This window comes from Ahaetulla prasina, chromosome 4 (assembly GCF_028640845.1).
Source record: "Ahaetulla prasina isolate Xishuangbanna chromosome 4, ASM2864084v1, whole genome shotgun sequence".
In the NCBI taxonomy this organism is placed as follows: Eukaryota; Metazoa; Chordata; class Lepidosauria; order Squamata; family Colubridae; genus Ahaetulla; species Ahaetulla prasina.
The window spans coordinates 113,703,032-113,722,590 of NC_080542.1; the positions used below are offsets into that span (position 1 = coordinate 113,703,032).

The 19,559-nt window shown below is 44.6% G+C and overlaps 1 protein-coding gene across 3 annotated transcripts in view; it reads right to left on the minus strand.

Moving 5' to 3' along the window:
* Positions 1–19,559, minus strand: part of UMAD1 (UBAP1-MVB12-associated (UMA) domain containing 1) — a 140,391-nt gene that overhangs the window by 82,181 nt on the left and 38,651 nt on the right. For all 3 annotated transcript variants that reach the window (XM_058182197.1, XM_058182198.1, XM_058182196.1), the window contains exon 3: positions 3,165–3,250. In XM_058182197.1, coding sequence (XP_058038180.1) covers positions 3,165–3,250 — 86 coding nt within the window. The remainder of the gene's footprint in view (positions 1–3,164; positions 3,251–19,559) is intronic.

Below are 19,559 nucleotides of genomic sequence, written 5' to 3' on the forward strand. Positions count from 1 at the left end.
CCCCTGTCAACACCGTCTGCGACCGGTCAGAGAGATAGGAGGAGAACCACCGATACACGGTGCCTCCCACTCCCAATCCCCCCAACCGGTGCAGCAAGATACCATGGTCGATGGTATCAAAAGCCGCTGAGAGGTCTAATAGGACCAGGGCAGAGGAATAACCCCTGTCCCTGGCCCTCCAGAGATCATCCACCAATGCGACCAAAGCTGTCTCCGTGCTGTATCCGGGTCGGAAGCCGGACTGGAACGGGTCTAGATAGACGGATTCATCCAGGTATTGGGGTAGCTGTCGCGCCACAGCACTCTCTACAACCTTCGCAACAAAGCGAAGGTTGGAGACTGGACGATAATTACCCAAAATAGCTGGGTCCAAAGAGGGCTTCTTGAGGAGGGGTCTCACCACCACCTCTTTCAAGGCGGCAGGGAAAACCCCTTCCAACAAGGAAGCATTGATAATCCTCTGGAGCCAGCCTCGTGTCACCTCCTGAGTGGCCAGTACCAGCCAGGAAGGGCACGGGTCCAGTAAACATGTAGTGGCGGGAGCCACAGGGTCAAACTCATCCCAAACAGACTCAACAAGACGTGCCTCCTCTCCCTCGCTTGGATCATCCCAATTTCGGTCCAGACCATCCCGGAGCTGAGCGATTTTATCGTATAGATAACCACTAAACTCCTCGGCACGTCCCTGCAACGGGTCATCCCGCACCTCCTGATGAAGGAGGGAGCGGGTCACCCGAAACAGGGCGGCCGGGCGGTTATCTGCCGACGCAATGAGGGTGGAGGCGTAAGAACGCCTCGCCTCCCTCATTGCCACTAGGTAGGTCCTAGAATAGGTCCTAACTAGTGTCCGATCAGCTTCGGAACGGCTGGACCTCCAGGTGCTCTCTAGGCGTCTTCTCCGGCGTTTCATCTCCCTCAGCCCCTCGGAGAACCAAGGGGCCGGACGAGATCTGCGCCGGGTCAGAGGCCGCAAAGGCACGACACGGTCCAAGGCCCCAGCCGCGGCCTGTTCCCAGGCCACGACTAGTTCCTCAGTCGTGCCGTGGGCCAGATCCTCAGGAAATGGCCCAAGCTCCGTCAGGAACCTCTCGGGGTCCATCAGGCGCCTGGGACGGAACCAACGAATAGGTTCCGTCTCCCTGCGATGGTGGGTGGCGGTTCGGAAGTCTAGACGAAGGAGGAAATGATCGGTCCATGACATTGGTTCTGTTACTATATCATCTAATACCAGATCATTTAACCACTGTCCAGAGATATAAATCAAATCCAGCGTGCCTCCCCCCATGTGTGTAGGGCCATCATTTACTCGAATCAGGTCCAAGGCCGTCATGGAGGCCTGGAACTCCCGAGCTGCAGTCGATAACAGGCCAGCTGATGGCAGGTTGAAATCCCCCATGACTATAAGTCTGGGGGTCTCAACCGCCACAGCGGCGAGTACCTCCAACAGCTCGGGCAGGGCTGTGGTCACGCAGCAAGGAGCCAGGTACGCGATCAACAAGCCCAACTGATTCCTATGGCCCCACCTCACATAGAGGGATTCACAGCCGGCAATCTGAGGAACTGTGGCCTCCCTCGGCTCTAGATCTTACTTAATGACAACCGCCACCCCTCCACCCTTACCTTGGGCCCTCGGCTGATGAAATGCTCGGAAACCTGGAGGGCACAGCTCAACAAGGGGAACCCCCCCCCTCTGGACTCAACCAGGTTTCCGTAATGCCCATAAGGTCCGCGGACTCCCTCTGAATAAGATCGCAAATCAGGGGAGCTTTGTTAGCCACGGACCGGGCATTGCATAACATCAACCGAAGATCCAAGCTCTGAGGATCATGGCCGCCCGAGGAACGGGTAGGAACTGGGGGGCCGGAGCACGTGATCACTTTCAGGCATCGAACACGTGCTCCCAGCTCTCGATACGGCCCCCCCCCTCCGCCATATCTGCCTCTCCCACTAACCACACAGATGGAACCACACTCATCTTCAGGAACATCACTCTCCCCAAAAACCTTCGGACCTTTTAAAACCCCGCCGCAAACACGCGCAGTGACTGGCCCCTCCCTTGGCGAGCTACCCCCAATACCCGCCCTTACCCTCCCCCCCTTAAAAATTCCCTATCTAAAAATCCCCACAGGTTCTTTCTACGCGCAAAATAAGCCACGCCCACAGAACTGGTAGTAAAAAAATTTAGAACCCACCCCTGGTCAGGTGGGATGTTGTTCTATTGGGCAGATGCTGCAAGAGAAAAAGCATTTCTGCTGCTCGGTGACATTGCTTTACCAAAGGGATCTTAAGCATGTCCACTATACCAGAACTCATAGGATGAGCAGAGATCATTAGAAACAGGTGGTGTTAGAAATAATCTGGTTATTTCCTGTTAGCAATATAGTTAGTATAGTTAGAAGCTACTGCAGTGAAAATATCAAGGTAAGTCATTGTTAAACATAGTCCTTACCCTAACCGATTGGATGTATTAATCAGATAAATTACTACTATGAATCTTGCCATTACATTTGTCTTGGTAGCACTATAGTTAACCAACCATAATACCACTGAATACTTAATATATCAATGTCTTCTTTCCCTTTAAATTTATATTAAATTTTGAAGTCTTTAAAGCATATTTAAATTGTTTAACCTAGCAGTAATTGAACTGCTTGCATATAACTGGGTTTTATACCATTACAAATTTTAATATGCAGAATAAATATATTATCTATAAATATGATTTTACATATTAAATGTTACCTGTGATAGTAACATTTTAAAGCACTATAAATGATAGTAATAGCAATACATTAACAATTTTAAAATAAATCTCACATTATTAATAACATTACTTAATACAGTCATACAATAGCAGTGTAACATTTCATATTACAGGCAGCACTTTGGTTCAGTTGCCAGATATTGGCTAGAGCTGCCTGCTTCTCTAATTCTGAGTGGTTTATGACTGAAACATTATATTTAAAACCGTAACTAAGTAAAAAAGCAAATGTTGCTGTTCAGCAATCCTTGTAATCGGTTATCTGGGCTGAAATATCTAGACTATAGCAAAAAAAAAAATTTTTCAGTGCCTCTTGGCTGCCATTTTTATGGTTGTCTATAATTTTGCAAACCAGACCTGTTAGTCTCACATTTTTCAAAACAGCAGATAAGGGATTTCTGACCTGTGAAGTAGGATCAAGCTGAGCTCCCATCACACATAGTGGAGGTTTATTTTCAGCATTATTTCTTTCTTCATTAATTGTATTACCTAGAAGATACAATGCAAGAAATTATATACTGTGTGTGTGTGTGTGTGTGTGTGTGTGTGTGTGTGTGTGTGTGTGTATGTCTTTGGTCAGAAAACATATATATATATATATATATATATATATATATATATATGTATGTATGTATGTATGTATGTATGTATGTATGTATGTATGTATGTATGCATGTATGTATGCAGTATCACTCATGAATACAATTTTCTTTACACATTAATTTGTAAACTTTTTCTTTCATGTCGTCCCACCAATTCTTAATCACTGGGATGTTCTAAAAACAACAACAACAACTATAACTTAAATAATGGAAGATAAACTTTTACCCCTCACAAGCTTATGCCTATGCACATTTTAATCATAATAATCATAAACTGTTTCCCACTTTTTTAAAAAACAAGAATTACAAAGACTAAACATATTATTCAAAAGATATGGTAATACACTACAAAGGTTCAATGGAAGATCACAAAAGTTAACTAAATAAATCAAACTGTTCCAAAATAATAAGAATGGGCGTTGGCTTACCTGATACGCCCCTTCTTGGAGAGGGAAACGGAGTCAGGTCTGGGAATTCCTCTTGTCTGCTGAAGGACTGAGTCTGCTGATTTTTCTTGAAAGCCCCACCTACTGCTGTCACTCTCCAGCTTTTCAGCGAGGGAATTGATGCAGACTGACGTGTTACACTGTAACAAGAAAGAATTAGTGTTCTCCCACCCCGATGTTGCCAGGTTGGCCTCTTGGAAGGGTGGGGCTGATTGCCGTTTCCCCCTCTCCAAGAAAGAGTATATCAGATAAGCCAACGCCCATTCTCTGTGTCGGGGGAAATGGCGGTCAGGTTTGGGACATACCAAAGCTTGATGTCCTATCGGGAGGAAGAAGGCCGACAATGCTCTGTTGGTTCCTGGTGAACGGCCTGCAGTACCCTCCGTCTGAATGCAGCGTCAGCAGATGCATAGGAGTCCAGCTTAGAGTGGCATATGAACGCCGTCGGGGTAGACCAGGCAGCTGCCCGACACACCTCCTCCAGAGAGGCATGAGTAGCCCAGACCATTGATGTTGCTGCACTTCTTATGGAGTGAGCCGTAATATGGTGGGGCACTGGAAGTACCAGTCGCTCGTAGGCGGTGACAATAGTAGCCCGGATCCACCGTGCCAAGACCATCTTGGTAACCCTAGCCCCAATAGAGGCAGGTTGGAAAGAAATGAATAAAGTTTCGGTTTTACGGATTGATGAGGTGCGACTGATATAGATCTTTAGAGCATGATGAACTTTTAGGGTGTGCCAAACATATTCTCGATGATGCTGGGGATCCGGACAAAAGTTCAGGAGCACAATCTCTTGTGTGCGATGGAACAGTGTGTTGACCTTAGTGAGGAAGGTCAGATCAAGACGGAGGACCACTTGTCCCGATAAAACATGCACAGATCCTGATGGATCGAGAGTGCTGACAGTTCGGATACTCTGCGGGCCGAGGTGATGGCAATCAGAAAGGAAACCTTGAAGGAAAGAAATCGAAGAGAAGCCTCCCTCAGAGGCTCGAAGGGCACCTTGGTGAGGGCAGACAGAACCTTATTCAGCTTCCAAGATGGGAAGCGGTGGACCACGGGTGGTCTGAGGTTGGACGCACCGCAGAGAAAGTCTCGGAGTAAAGAATCCCTGGACAGCGAATTGGATGAACCACAGGTAAGGATTGAAGAGAAGGCAGCTAGCTGTCATCGCAGAATGTTCAGAGCAAGACCAGCCGTCCTGGGGAAATTCCAGGAGGTGCCCGATGGAGGCAGAAGTTGCCACCCTGCTGCGGGTGTCACACCAGGACCCAAATGTATGCCAGGTTGCCTCTTATATACAAATGATGGAGCCTCTGCGGGCTGTTTGAATAGTGGGGACTCTGACTCTGGATGGAACGTTGGCCCATGTTAAGAGGAGCTGCTCAACCTCCAAACGGTTAGACAGCCACTGGAGGTCCGAGTGTTGAAGAGGCCCCTGATGCAGAGTCACCCTGTCTTCCGGGATCCTCCACGGGTCTGCCACAGAGAGGGTCAGTAGGTCGGCAAACCAAGGCCTTCTAGGCCAATATGGTGCCACCAGGACCAATTCCGCTTGTTCCTCCAGGAGCTTCTGGATTACCTTGGGTATAAGCAATAGGGGAGGGAAAGCATAAAGGAGACCCCGAGGTCATCTGCTGTAGAAGGCATCCACCGCTTCCACTCCATGCGGCGGGACCCGGGTGAAAAACCTCGGTACCTGGTGGTTGGCCAACGATGAGAAAAGGTCCATCAGAAGTTTGCCGAATCGAGAGGAAAGCTTGGTGAAGAAGGTCGGAGTGAAGGACCATTCTGACTGGTCAATTGTGTTACAGCTGAGAGTCCGCATAGAAATTGGAGATCCCCGAAATGTGAGCCGCCTCCAAGGATCAAAGATGCAATTCTGCCCAGTGGCCAAGGCGGAGGGCCTCCCGGAGGGCTCAATAATGCGTGCAGCCCATACGATTCACGTGGGACTTCGCTGTGATGTTGTCTGTGAGGATTAAGATGTCGTGACCGGACACGTGGTGGGAAAAAGCCTGCACAGCCAAGAAGATTGCACAAAGCTCAAAAAAATTGATGTAGTGGCGGGAGTCACAGTCCGACCACTGGCCCTGTGCCAGATGGGATCCTAGGTGTGCCCCCCAACCAAAGAGACTGGCGCCCATGGTGAGAGTCATTTGGGAAGGTTCCTGGAAGTAGGTTCCTTTCGAGATGGCGTCAAAAGTCCACCAAGTCAGTGAAGTCCGAAAGTCTGGAGGGAGAGTGACTCGAGCAAGGGAGGAGCTGAGGCTTCTCCACTGATGTGGGAGCAGGAACTACTGAAGGGGCCTGCTGTGGAGACGAGACCAGGGAACATGTCATAGGTAGAGACCATTTTCCCTAAAAGTTGGGACAACTGCAATAAGGAGATAGATCCCACCCGCTGACAATGAGCCCCCAGAGCCGAAAGGCTGGCTTGTCGCTCCTATGATAAGAAGACTCTAGACTGACCCATGTCAATCTCCGCCCCCAGGTGGACAATAAGGGTTGAAGGAACCAAGTGGCTTTTGGCCCAATTTACCGAAAAACCATGATCCTGTAGGATCTGAATAGTAGTGGAGACATCCCTGTTCATTCCACTGAAGATGACATAATTAGGATGTCATCTAAATAAGCTTGAAGTCTGATGGGAGTTCTGCGAATATGGGCAAGCAATACTGACAGAATCTTGGTAAAGACCCGAGGGGCTGAGGACAATCCAAGGGGCAAGGCCCTATACTGATAGTGCTTTGCCTCCATAGCAAAAGTGTAGGAATTTATGGTGGGCCGGGAGGATGGGGATATGGAGGTAAGCCTCCGTCAAGTCAATAGACAAGAGGAGGTCCCCTGGGTGAATGCACTCCAGGATGGTACGAAGGGAGTGCATCTTGAACCAGTGATAGGCGATGTGCTGGTTCAAAGCCTTCAGATCTAGGATAGCTCTCCAGCCCCCGAACGATTTGCGTACTACGAATAGATGGGATAAAACCTGTGCCCTTGTTCATCTGGAGGAACAGGCTGAATGGCCCATATGGAAACAAGATGTTGAATGGTTGAAGCTACAGTGAGCTGTTTGCGGGATCACAGGAAATCGGGCAACATATGAAAATCGTCGGGGGGATGGAGAGAAATTCAAGGGAAAGGCCATAAGTGATGGTATTTCTGACCCAGAGATCAGAGGTAGACGACTCCCACTGGGCGTAGTAGTAAGTTAGACATGCCCCAATGGAAGACTCAGGCCGCTTGTTACTTGGAGCATCTAAATACTCTGCCCCTTTCCCCCCAGAAGGGTTTGCGGATGGGGAAGCTGGAGCCTACTCTGATCTGCCCGGCCCACTGGCAGGAAAATAGTGCTGGGTGCGTGATAGAAACGCTCCAGAATCTGTGTTCCGAAATGGCTGCGGGCAAAAATAAGGGTGGTGATGAAGTTCTCCCCATCTGGAAAGGAACGGAAGCACCTTCCTCTTTTCTCTAGTCTCGACGACACTGGGGTCTAGAGAAGTCCCAAAGACATTGGTCCCTGAGAAGGGGGACAACATTTGCTTCTGTTGGCCGCTTGCCAGTGTCACAACCAGAGGAATCTTCTGGACGATACCGCAGAACCGATGGCTTTTGCCGAGAATCTGGCCGCGTTGAGGGTAGCATCAGCCGAGAACTCCAATGCATTGATTTTATTCAAGTCCTGATGCGATCTGACATCTGACAAGAGAATTCTGCCTTGAAGCTGTTTCAACCACAGCAATGATGCTTGGTTAAAAAAGCCGCCGTGGAAGCTTGGACCAACCAAGCAGCTGCCTGGTGGCCTTTGACAAGGGTACGTGCCGCTCGTTTATCTTCTGGGCGAAGAGATTCGTCCGCGGGTCCGGTGAGGTGGGATGACGCTGTGAGGGCGACAATGGGGGAGTCAACCGATGGGACCTCTAGTAGCTGGTCCAGCTTAGGGGTGACATTATAGAACCATTTGTCAAGGGCGTTTGGGTTGGAGCCAGAGCCCAGAAATTGCCACTACCGTTGCACCACATCTAGAAAAAACTTAGGAGCTAGAATGACTTCTGACACAATCATGGGCTCATCAAATAAGTTGCCAGTGGGATTCTGATCGGCCGGGACAGCAGTCTGAGTTGATGGGGTCATGCCCAGTCTGGTGGAAGTCTGGGCTTTGAACAGGAGTGACCTGAAGAGGTGTGGCTTAAAAAGGCCAACAAAGGAAGGTTGGTCTGGGGTCAGACCTTTATCGTCAGAGAGTGCTGCCTCTCTTGAAAAATCGTCGTCTGAGATGGAATCCTCAGAATCTGGGGAATGATCTCTATGCTGTTCCAATCTGCTCCATTGATAATCAGCTATATACGGTTCAAGGAGACGACCCTTGGAGTGTGATGTGTGAGGCTCGTCCATAGAAGGCTGTTGTTGAAGGCATTGTGCCACCCTTTGCTGAATTGCCTCCGAGATCATTATTCCAAAGGACTCAGGTAGCTGAAAGATAGGCTGTTGTGGCGGGTTAGGTAAGGTATCCTCCTGTGGAGTTACCGTAATCAGCCGATAGACTGTAGGGGGAAAAGTAGCAGGAGGGGCCACAGGCTGAACCTGAAATTCTGACTCAGACAAGGCCCTGAACAAGGGTGCAGCCTCTGGCAAGGGAGGCAAAACCACTGGGCAATCTGGAGACCAAGAACCTGACTCTGGAACTGAGGTTGGCTGGCGTTCTGGGTTCCTGGCTGGAACGGGATGGGCCATGGCTGACTTGTCAGCTTTTAACAAGGCCTTGTCAATGGCCTTTTCAAGGGCTTTGTGGCGATGTTCTTCCGCCTTTGAGCCCCTAAGTTTCTTAGATTGGGGAGAGTTAGAACGCTCCCTGGAGACCCGGTACCAGGGAGCCCGCGAGGGACCTTCTACCGGGTCACAAAGATGGTGGCCATCTTCCCTGGTTGCAGAGTCCTGAGCCTGTAGAGAATGACTGGCGTCTGCCATTTTGTTCTCTCTTGCTCTCCCGCCAAAACCTCGCTTTGCACGGCAAAGGGAAAAAAATTCAGTTTAAACGGTGAAAACCGTGATTTACAGAGCTGTTGGTGGCACAGTGCTCCTCTGGTGGTCCATTCTGCACCCTTGATAGCCAGGGAAGGAGCTGATCGCTAGCCGAAAGGCGTCACAGCGATTTCAGGGAAGTCAGGAATCAGCCAAGGCACTTCCATAAGACCACTAGCCGAATGGCTTCAATCGCGGTCAAAAGGGACTGAATCTGGAGCTGTAAGGGTGGAAACTCCTGGCTCCGAGTAACGTGAGCCCCAGTGATCACTAGCCTGAAGGCTTCAAACGCGATATGTGGGAAGCCAAACGGCTTGGCGGCAAGTAAAGCGGCTGCTGAGTGATGGAAAGCAGGAGCCGCTTGCCCATTGCTATGATTGGCAACGGGCCCTCTGGGAACGCGTCAGGGCAATCTCATGGTCACTTCCCAGGACGATTGCCGGTCGGCAATTAATGCCCAACGACCGGCCCTCGGTGGTCTCAGGCTGAAAACCCTTCACGCTGATAGCTAAAATGCCTCAGTCCAAATCCTGAGGGAAAAAGAAGAAGAGCAGTGAATGACACGTCCGATCCTAGCAGGACCGAGTTGAAAAGCTGGAGAGTGACAGCTGGAGATGGGGCTTTCAAGCAAAATCAGCAGACTCGGTCCTTCAGCAGACAAGAAGAATTCCCAGACCTGACTGCCATTTCCCCCGACATTGAGAAATGTCCTGATAGGATAAATCAAGCAATTTTACATTTCACAGTGAGGAATGTATTTCTGAAGCGTTTAAAAATCTCTCAACCTCTATCACATATATGCAAGCAAAGAAATGAAATATATTGTTATGGAGAAGAAGCAACAGCACTACTTCTGCCATTTTTGTGCCAGAAATAGTTTTGCTATATCCTGCATTTCTTTTAGGCCTGCTAATTTTACTTTGTGACTTTAGAGCTGAGACTGTTGGGTGTTGATGTAATTGATATTCCTGCTCCGAGAATCTCTATCTCTCAATGTCATTCATATAATCAGGAAGGGAGAACTGCTGCAGCTTATAAGAATTCTTTTTCTCTCAGCTTGTTGTCTATTGAAGTAGCAATCTATCAGTTTCAAAAAACAGACAAACACTTTATTAGCATTTACAGGTGGTCTTTAATTTAGAATTGTAATTGTAATTGAGAATTATGATCATAAGTCATGCCAGTCATTAAGTTGGTCATCAAATAACCAACCCAATTTTATGACATTTTTTTCTGGCAATCATTATTCACAATGGGTGTGTTTTCCCACAAAAAAATATAAATTGTGATTGTGTTGACAGTGGGACACTGCAAATGGTCATGAAAGTGGGCTGGTTGCTGAGTGCCCAAACTGTGATCACATGACCACAGGTAAGGAAGGAACAGCACTGGCACTTTGAATCCAGGTTGTAAGTAACTTCACTGTAAATCCAATGTAATTTCAGTCACTAAGTGAGGATTATCTGTATTCACTAGATGCATTGAGGATAACATCTACTACATTTCTTTTGATTTATAATGTTCAGTTTTCGCAATTCAGTCTGTGGAAACATTGCATGTCCAGACATCAGTTTTTAATATTTGATTAACTGGTGGCTGGTCATGTTCAGACAACAATATATTTGCCTGATGATTTTATCTCATGGTTGATCACATTAAGCGGGAAGCTTCTAAATTCCTCCCTACAAGAAAGATTATTCACAGATATAGAATAAAATACATCCGTGGGCTGATAACACCAAGTTCTATTTCTCCTTTTCAGTGGCTTGGGTGCAATTGTTGAGCCATTGTCTCCCTGCAGTAATGGACTAGATAAAAGCCCAAACACTGAAGATCAATTCAGACAAGGAAAGGCTCTACCAGTGAATGGCATATGCCCAGGTGCGTGGAATTCAACCTACTCTGGATAGTATTGTATTCCTCATAAAATCACATACAGCTTGGAGCTACTCCTTTATTTATTGTTGATTTTTTAGCCACAAATGGCCTCTGTGGCATAAAGCATCTTCATTAGCTGAGGCTGATACACCAACTATAGTTACGATTGTATAGTAATTCCCTCCTACAGTGATCCATGCTCTGATTAACTCTTCTTGAAGCTATGCAATATATTATATATACTATTTTGGGAAACTACCATCCAGTCTCCAACCTTTGCTTTGTGGCGAAGGTTGTAGAGAGAGTGGTTGCGTGGCAGCTCCCCCAGCACCTGGAGGAAGCTGTCTATCTAGACCCGTTCCAGTCCGGCTTCCGACCCGGTTACAGCACGGAGACGGCTTTGGTCGCATTGGTGGATGACCTCTGGAGGGACAGGGACAGGGGTTGTTCCTCTGCCTTGGTCCTATTAGATCTCTCAGCGGCTTTTGATACCATCGACCATGGTATCTTGCTGCGCCGGTTAGAGGGATTGGGAGTGGGAGGCACCGTTTATCGGTGGTTCTCCTCCTATCTCTCCGACCGGTCGCAGACGGTGTTGACAGGGGGGCAGAGGTCGTCCGCGAGGCGCCTCACTTGTGGGGTGCCTCAGGGGTCGATTCTCTCGCCTACCCTGTTCAACATCTATATGAAGCCGCTGGGTGAGGTCATCAGTGGTTTCGGGGTGAGTTATCATCTGTACGCTGATGATACTCAGCTGTACTTTTCCACCCCGGACCACCCCAACGAAGCGGTCGAAGTGCTGTCCCAGTGCCTGGAAGCTGTACGGGTCTGGATGGGGAGAAACAGACTCAAGTTCAATCCCTCCAAGACGGAGTGGCTGTGGATGCCGGCACCCCAGTACAGTCAGCTGCATCCGCGGCTGACTGTTGGGGGCAAGTTAGTGGCCCCAAAGGAGGTGGTTCGCAACTTGGGCGTCCTCCTGGATGGACGGCTGTCCTTTGATGAACATCTGGCGGCCGTCTCCAGGAGGGCCTTTTACCAAGTCCGCTTGGTCCACCAGTTGCGTCCCTTCCTTGACCGGGATGCCTTATGCACAGTCACTCACGCTCTTGTTACGTCTCGGTTGGATTACTGCAATGCTCTCTACATGGGGCTGCCCTTGAGGTGCACCCGGAGGCTGCAGTTAGTCCAGAATGCGGCTGCGCGAGTAGTAATGGGAGCCGCTCGTGGCTCCCACATAACACCACTGCTCCGTAGTCTGCACTGGCTTCCTGTGGTCTTTCAGGTGCGCTTCAAGATTTTGGTTACCGAGACCGCCTGCTGTTATCCTATGCCTCCCACCGACCCGTACACTCACATAGAGAGGGTCTCCTCAGGGTGCCGTCCGCCAAACAGTGTCGGCTGGCGGCCCCCAGGGGTAGGGCCTTCTCTGTGGGAGCATCGACGCTCTGGAATGAACTCCCCCCTGGCCTACGTCAAGTGCCTGATCTTCGGACCTTCCGTCGTGAGCTAAAAACATACTTATTTATTCAAGCGGGACTGGCATAATAGTTTGATTTTAAATTGGGGTTTTATTAATATTCTTAAATATTTTAAATTTAATTTTAATTATTAGCCGTTTTTGTAATTTTGCTATGTTTTAATTTGTTTTAATTGTACATATTTTGTATTTTATCTCCGGCTATACACCGCCCTGAGTCCTTCGGGAGAAGGGCGGTATAAAAATTCAATAAATAATAATAATAATAATATAACTGCCCTTGCCTATGAGTTGAAAATTTCAGTTGGTAGAAAATGCCCTAGTGAAACATACTGACTAGGAAGAAGCAATACAAATATATTATGCCAGTTTTATGACCTTCATTGACTGCCAATTGGTTTCCAGCCCCATATTTAAAATAGTTTGGGATTACGCTATCTAACAGAACATTTCTTCCCATATATTTGTACTTATACCATAATAGTTTTGGAGGGCATGATCCAGGTATTCTCCCATGCTAAAATGTGGTAAATGACTACGTAAAAGGAATTTTTTTAATGGCAGTTCCTTGTTTATGAATGCTCTCACAGGGTGGATGATGATTTAAATCACTAGTAAAAAGGCTTGATTTAAATCAACTGGCTAGGTGGCTCAGTGGCTAAGACGCTGAGCTTGTTGATTAGAAAGGTCGGCAGTTTGAATCCCTAGTATAGGTCTCCTGCGTGACCAGGGATCCCTTCCAACTCTGTTACTGTCAAATCATAATATTTTTTATTAAAAAGTTTTACAAATTTTTTTTACCCATACATCCTCTCCTCCTCCCACTAACCCTCATCCTTTCCCTTCCCCCCTCCCACCTTCCCCCAATCCCACCCCTAGACTTCCCAGGGCAATATACAGGGTATAATATCTAACAATCATAAGCTAGAATACACAAACTATCCATTGACTCCCATCCATCCCCTAGAACCTTAACTCCCCTTCTCCATAGTAAGGAAAAAGAAAGAAAAAGAACAAAGAAAATATACAGTACATTCTATTCATTCATAATCTATTTAGTAGTTCAGCTCAGGGGCTAGGACGTTGAGCTTGTCGATCGATAGGTCGGCAACTCAGCGGTTCAAATCCCTAGTGCTGCGGTGTAACGGGGTGAGCTCTCGTTACTTGTCCCAGCTTCTGCCAACCTAGCAGTTTCAAAAGCACCTAAAAATGCAAGTAGAAAAAATAGGGACACCTTGGTGGGAAGGTAACAGTGTTCCGTGCGTCTTTGGCATTGAGTCATGCTGGCCACATGACCACAGAGATGTCTTCGGACAACGCTGGCTCTTCGGCTTTGAAACGGAGATGAGCACCGCCCCCTAGAGTCGGCAACGATTAGCACATATGTGCGAGTGGAACCTTAATCCAATATTTGTTTTAAAAATAGTCGATCCATCTTCTCCTTTCCAATATACATCTTTCTTGTGGATAGTCTTTCTGGTACACTGAGATTTCCGCCTTCTCCAGTAAGTTCACTGCTTTTAGCGTCCAGTCTTCAATGATAGGCAAATGTTCCATCTTCCAATATTGCGCTGCCGATTATCTAGCTACTAATATTAAATTTAAAATCAATTTACGCCCTTAAACGTTATCTTCTTCTTCAAAATATTTTGTATAATCTACCAAATTTATATATCCACCATATATAATAATACAAAGTATCAGCCCAACCAAATCTCCAACATTTAAATTATAATTTCAAATACATACACACCAGTATTTAAAATCTAAATATCATCTCTAAGACATTTTACAAAATTTTCCTCTTAAATTTTTAACTTATATAAATTTAACATTTAGCCCAATTTCCCCTTTTATCATAAAATCCTTGACTAATTCCATTTCTTATTCTGTTTTTATCAACACCTCATATAATCCCTAATCAATTTTTATCCAGAATAACTTAATTTTTGACAAATCCGCCATGTATAATCAAATAACATTGCATTTAAATTCCAGATCATCTACAAAACATTTTATAAAACTTAACTAATTCCATTTCTTATTCTATTTTTATCAACACCTTATATTCCCAAATCAAATAACATTACTACAATACTTCTTCAAAATTTAAACACATAAACTACACTTTTTAAATATATTCAAGAATTTCAGTTATGATTTACCCTTTCCCATAAAAAAAAACTCTTTTCGCTTGATATTGCTGGCAATTGCTGAAGAAGAAATGCTGGAAAATGTAGGGGATTTAAATGAGCAAAGATTGATTCGAATAGATATTAAACGAAAAGAACAAAGAATCAATCTTTGCTCATTTAAATCCCCTACATTTTCCAGCATTTCTTCTTCAGCAATTGCCATCCCAACTTAATAATAATAATAATAATAATAATAATAATAATAATAATAATAATAATAATAATAATAATAATAATATCATCATCATCAGAGTTGGAAGGGACCTTGAAGGTCTTCTAGTCCAACCCCCTGCCCAGGCAGGAAACCCTACACCATTTCAGACAAATGGCTATCCAACATTTTCTTAAAAATTTCCAGTGTTGGAGCATTTACAACTTCTGCAGGCAAGTTGTTCCACTGATTAATTGTTCTAACTGTCAGGAAATTTCTCCTTAGTTCTAGGTTGCCTCTCTCCTTGATTAGTTTCTATCCATTGCTTCTTATTCTTCCCTCAGGTGCTTTGGAGAATAGTTTGACTCCATCTTCTTTGTGGCAACCCCTGAGATATTGGAACACTGCTACCATGTCTTCCCTAGTCCTTCTTTTCATTAAACTAGGCATACCGAGTTCCTGCAACCGTTCTTCATGTTTTATCCTCCAGTCCCCTAATCATCTTTGTTGCTCTTCTCTGCACTCTTTCTAGAGTCTCAACTTCCTTTTTCCATTTCTTATTCTGTTTTTGTGTGTGCTTCTCCCACTTTTTTCCAATCTCTACTTCGTTTCCCATCTTAGCTTCTAGCAGTGGTGGACTTCCAGCCTTTAATACATTAGTATAAAAATCTCTTGCTTTAAAAACTGTTAGTCCAGCTGGAACATCCCATCTATACTGCATCTGACGATTTCTAAGTTCATCAACCAAGAAAGTAAACTCCTTTCTAGATCTTAACATTTTAGGAGGAATTTCTTTGAGCACTAATATCTCTTGTTCTGATATTTGAATTTTATTTTTATAAAATACTTGTAAAATTTCATTCCGAATCCTCCTAGTTGTAAAATAGATAACAACATCTCTTGGTAACTGTCTCTGTCTGGCAACCCAGGAATTAACACGATAATTTTTTTCGATTTGATTTACAAATTCTGCTGGTTGTTCTCCAAATATATGTGCAAAAGCATCTGCAAAAATATCTCTTAGATTCTCACGTTTATTTTCTTTGAAACCTCTCACTCTCAGGGCAAACTCCATCGATCTATATTGCAGCAAAACCAAATCTTCGTCTGCCCTGTTCATCTTTGTCTGGACCTCCTCTATTTTATTTTCCAAATTCACATTAGCTTGATTAATTTCTTCCACTCTTCCATCCAACTGAACTGTGTAATCAAACAATCTTTGAAATACTGCCACCACAACTTCCCTTATATCCTTATTCCTAGTTTCAATAATGTCTTTTATTTGAGATATTTCCTCTTCAAGCTCTGTAAATTTTTGATCTATAACAGAGGTTTGAAAGTCTAGAGCTTCTTCTAAAAGACCTTTTAAAAAACCCTTCAAATCTTCTTGTAGCTTTTGCATTTGAACTGGTAAAATCCCAACATCCTTAATAACACCAAGCTTTGTTTGCTTAGAAGCCATTTTTCACTTTAATTTTATACCTTATAACTGTCTCAGTAAATTCAGTAAATCTTCAAATCTTTTCATAAACTCTGTATTTGGGTTAGATAAATCAATTATAGAATTGAATCCTTCCACTTTTCACTTTAAAATCTCTTCATGTAAATGTAAAATCCGGCAAGTTTAAAGAAGACTGAGAGTGCAACAATGTTAACAAAGACTTCCTTAAGTTTCACTTTCAGACCCTTTTAAGTGCAGGTGCCATTTCCTTTGTTCTTCTTAAATGCAGTCTGGGAACGGAGTTAAGGTCTGGTACTTGCCATTGCCAGCACTCCTGTCACTGCTCTGTTTGCTTTAATCAAATTAAATCTTCATCTTAAAGCAGAGGTGGTCGTGGTTTTTTTTCTGCTTAAAAGCAGAAATGTCCCGGATCCGGAGCACTGTTGGGCTTTCCAGGGAGCTCTCACCCTTCTAGCCCCAGAATTGTTCCTGGGGCTTTTTGGGGAGCTCTACCTCTGCCCAATTGCTCACCTTTCCCTCTTCTCCCGAGGGAAAGGTTTCCAAGCCACCAGAAAGCTGATTTTCGCTGTCTGAATGACTCTACGTGATCATGGGGCTGGCGATCTGAAACTACCGTCTTCCAACACCTGCGGTGCCACCAGAAGTCTCTGTTAAATCATAATTTTTAAAGAGCAACTATCATTTCTGTCCCACAGTGGCTCCTCCTCTGATCTGCTGTTGACTCACCAACATTCCCAATACTGCAAAATATACAGCCTCATGCTACATAACTAAGCTCCATTTCATGCTGAATAAACTAAATTATTATTATTATTATTATTATTATTATTATTATTATTATTATTATTATTATTATTATTATTATTATTTGCATTTATATCCCGCCCTTCTCCGAAGACTCAGGGCGGCTTACACTATATTAAGCAATAGTCTTCATCCATTTGTATATTATATACAAAGTCAACTTTTATTGCCCCCAACAATCTGGGTCCTCATTTTACCTATCTTTAATAGAAAACTATTTTTAGATAGATTTTTACACCAAAAGCATTTTATTAAAATAAATTTAATAAAAATTTTTAAAAAATCTGATTTAAAAAAATCATCAATTTTTATCCACCCTGGCTCTCACCAAAAAGATACATCTGTTGACATCTTTATTGTTCTCTCTGGTACTAGGCATGCCTATTCTCTTAAGACATTTAAACAAAACATTAATGTTACTCTGGTGGCTCAGCAGACTAAGTCTGTCTGTTATTAACACAGCTGCTTGCAATTACTGCAAGTTCAAGTCCCACCAGGCCCAAGGTTGACTCAGCCTTCCATCCTTTATAAGGTAGGTAAAATGAGGACCCAGATTGTTGGGGGCAATAAAAGTTGACTTTTATATAATATACAAATGGATGAAGACTATTGCTTAACACTGTGTAAGCCGCCGAGTCTTCAGAGAAGGGCGGGATATAAATTCAAATAAAAAAAAACACTATAATTTATAGTTCGCATTACTGTTTTACTATATTTCACTATTTTTTTAATAGTGTATTTTATTTAATATTTTAATATATATTTTAATGAAGGATTTAAATTACTTGAAATGAGTTTTGTTTGAATTTAAACTTTGTTGTTTTTGAAATGGTAAGAACTATATAAATGTTTTAAATCAAAGGTGGGAACTATAGCACTTTTACAACTTCAACTCCCACAATGCTTTAACTTTAACATGGAAGTTAAAATTCACAAGTCATATAAGGACTAATTCCCAAACCCCTATTTTAAATAAATAAAACATGTAAGTGTAATAACCTGATTCATTAAATATTTCTTGAAGACAATACTAGGCCATGTGAATGAAATAATGGTCTTATTAAAAAACTGATTTTCTACTGTTCAGTTTAAAACCTTAATATACATCCCAAAAAAATTTCATTGTCACAATTATGTATCAGATAATGAAGTGCAATTCTTTGGATCCATTTCTAAAAAGTGTGGGTGAAGGGACATAGAACTTGTTTGCTTTTTCTTAACAGTCACATCTTTTCCACGGATCATGAGCCAGTACATGTTTCATCTTTAATTTGTACAAAGATTATTTTTGGCATGATAAAAGAAAAACAGATTAATGTCTTCAAAGAATGGAGTGCACAGGATGTTCTCTGAACTGTCACAATGATCCTCCTGAAGGAAAACAAAAGCTTATGCCTATCTAATAAATGCAGCCAGTACTGACTTTTATTGGACATTTCTGCCTTAACTGGAAGTCAAATCATTTTTAAAAAAAAGACTTATCAGTTCTTTCAATACAGCCCTGATGAAAGCAAAAAATATCTAAAATGGTTGCCTTTTATACCTTCTCTAACCTGTCTTCTCAGGACCAGAGATGTCCATATATTTCTATAAAAATTACTTTAAAAAAAAGAGGGGGGAGGGATATGCTCAGCTTCTACCCAGACCATCTCTAGTAGATTCTACAACTTTCTATTCCAGGCTTAAGAAAAGTATTACCGTATTTTTCAGCATATAAGATGCACCTTTTTACCCCCCAAAAGAGGATGAAAATCTGGGTGTCTTATATGTCGAATGTAGCCCCACCTACCCGCCGCTCCCCACTCTTTGGAGGTTGTTAGCTGAAAATCCTGTGTGTGGAAAGCGGCTGCTGTTTTGGCATCAACATAGCCACAAAGAGTGCTCTTTGAGAGCCAGGCTGCCCGAATCCTTTTGAAGAAGCAGCGACAATGTTCGGCTCTAGGACAGCTGACAGGGCTCCCCTCCAGCTTGTTGAACATGGGAGCACCTAGCACAGTTACAGCCACAGCATGAGCTCTCGCTTCAAGCCAGTCTTCCTCAACTGTCATTAAGCTTCTCAACGTGCCCCAAGTTTTCTTCTTCCCCTTTAGCCACCAAGGAGGAGGAGGGCGCGCGGCTCTGCAAATTGCTTCAACCCTAACCCCGCCCCCATTCCCTGCTATGCTATGCAAAGGAAAGAGCTTTGGGGAACCAGGAAGGAAAGAATTTACAGATTGTTTGAAGGGGAGGGGAAAGATGCACGCTCTTAACTGTACGCACCATGGTCGGTGTTGGAGAAGGAGAGGTGGAGGAGCTGGGGGTGCTGATGCTTTGGGAAGGAAGGCAAAAGGCAATCACCTTGAGCTTTCGTGGCCAGGCGCTGCTTTTATCAATGTGGATTCCTCGGGTCACACCTCGCCTCTCCAGAGGCAGTTCTAAAAACAGCGCTTTGCATAGCATAGCAGGGAATGGTGGTGGTGGGGGTTGATCAGTCTTTTGAACCTGGAAGGCTCCCTCCCTTCTCTACAAGAGCATACCGTAAGCAGTTTCATCTGCCTGGTATTCCTTAGCCTTTCCTTCCTTTCTCCTTTCCCACCCCACCCCAAAGCAGAAGGGATCACACCAAGAAGGAAGCCAGGGCCAAAGCTGGCCTCGTCCAGGAAGGTGCACCCCCCCACCTGTCAGGTTGGGTCCTTCCCCGTATCTCTTGTAGAAATAGTCAGCCACGTCCTCCGAGACCGCTTGACGGTGGAGATTTTATCCAGGTGCATTTTCC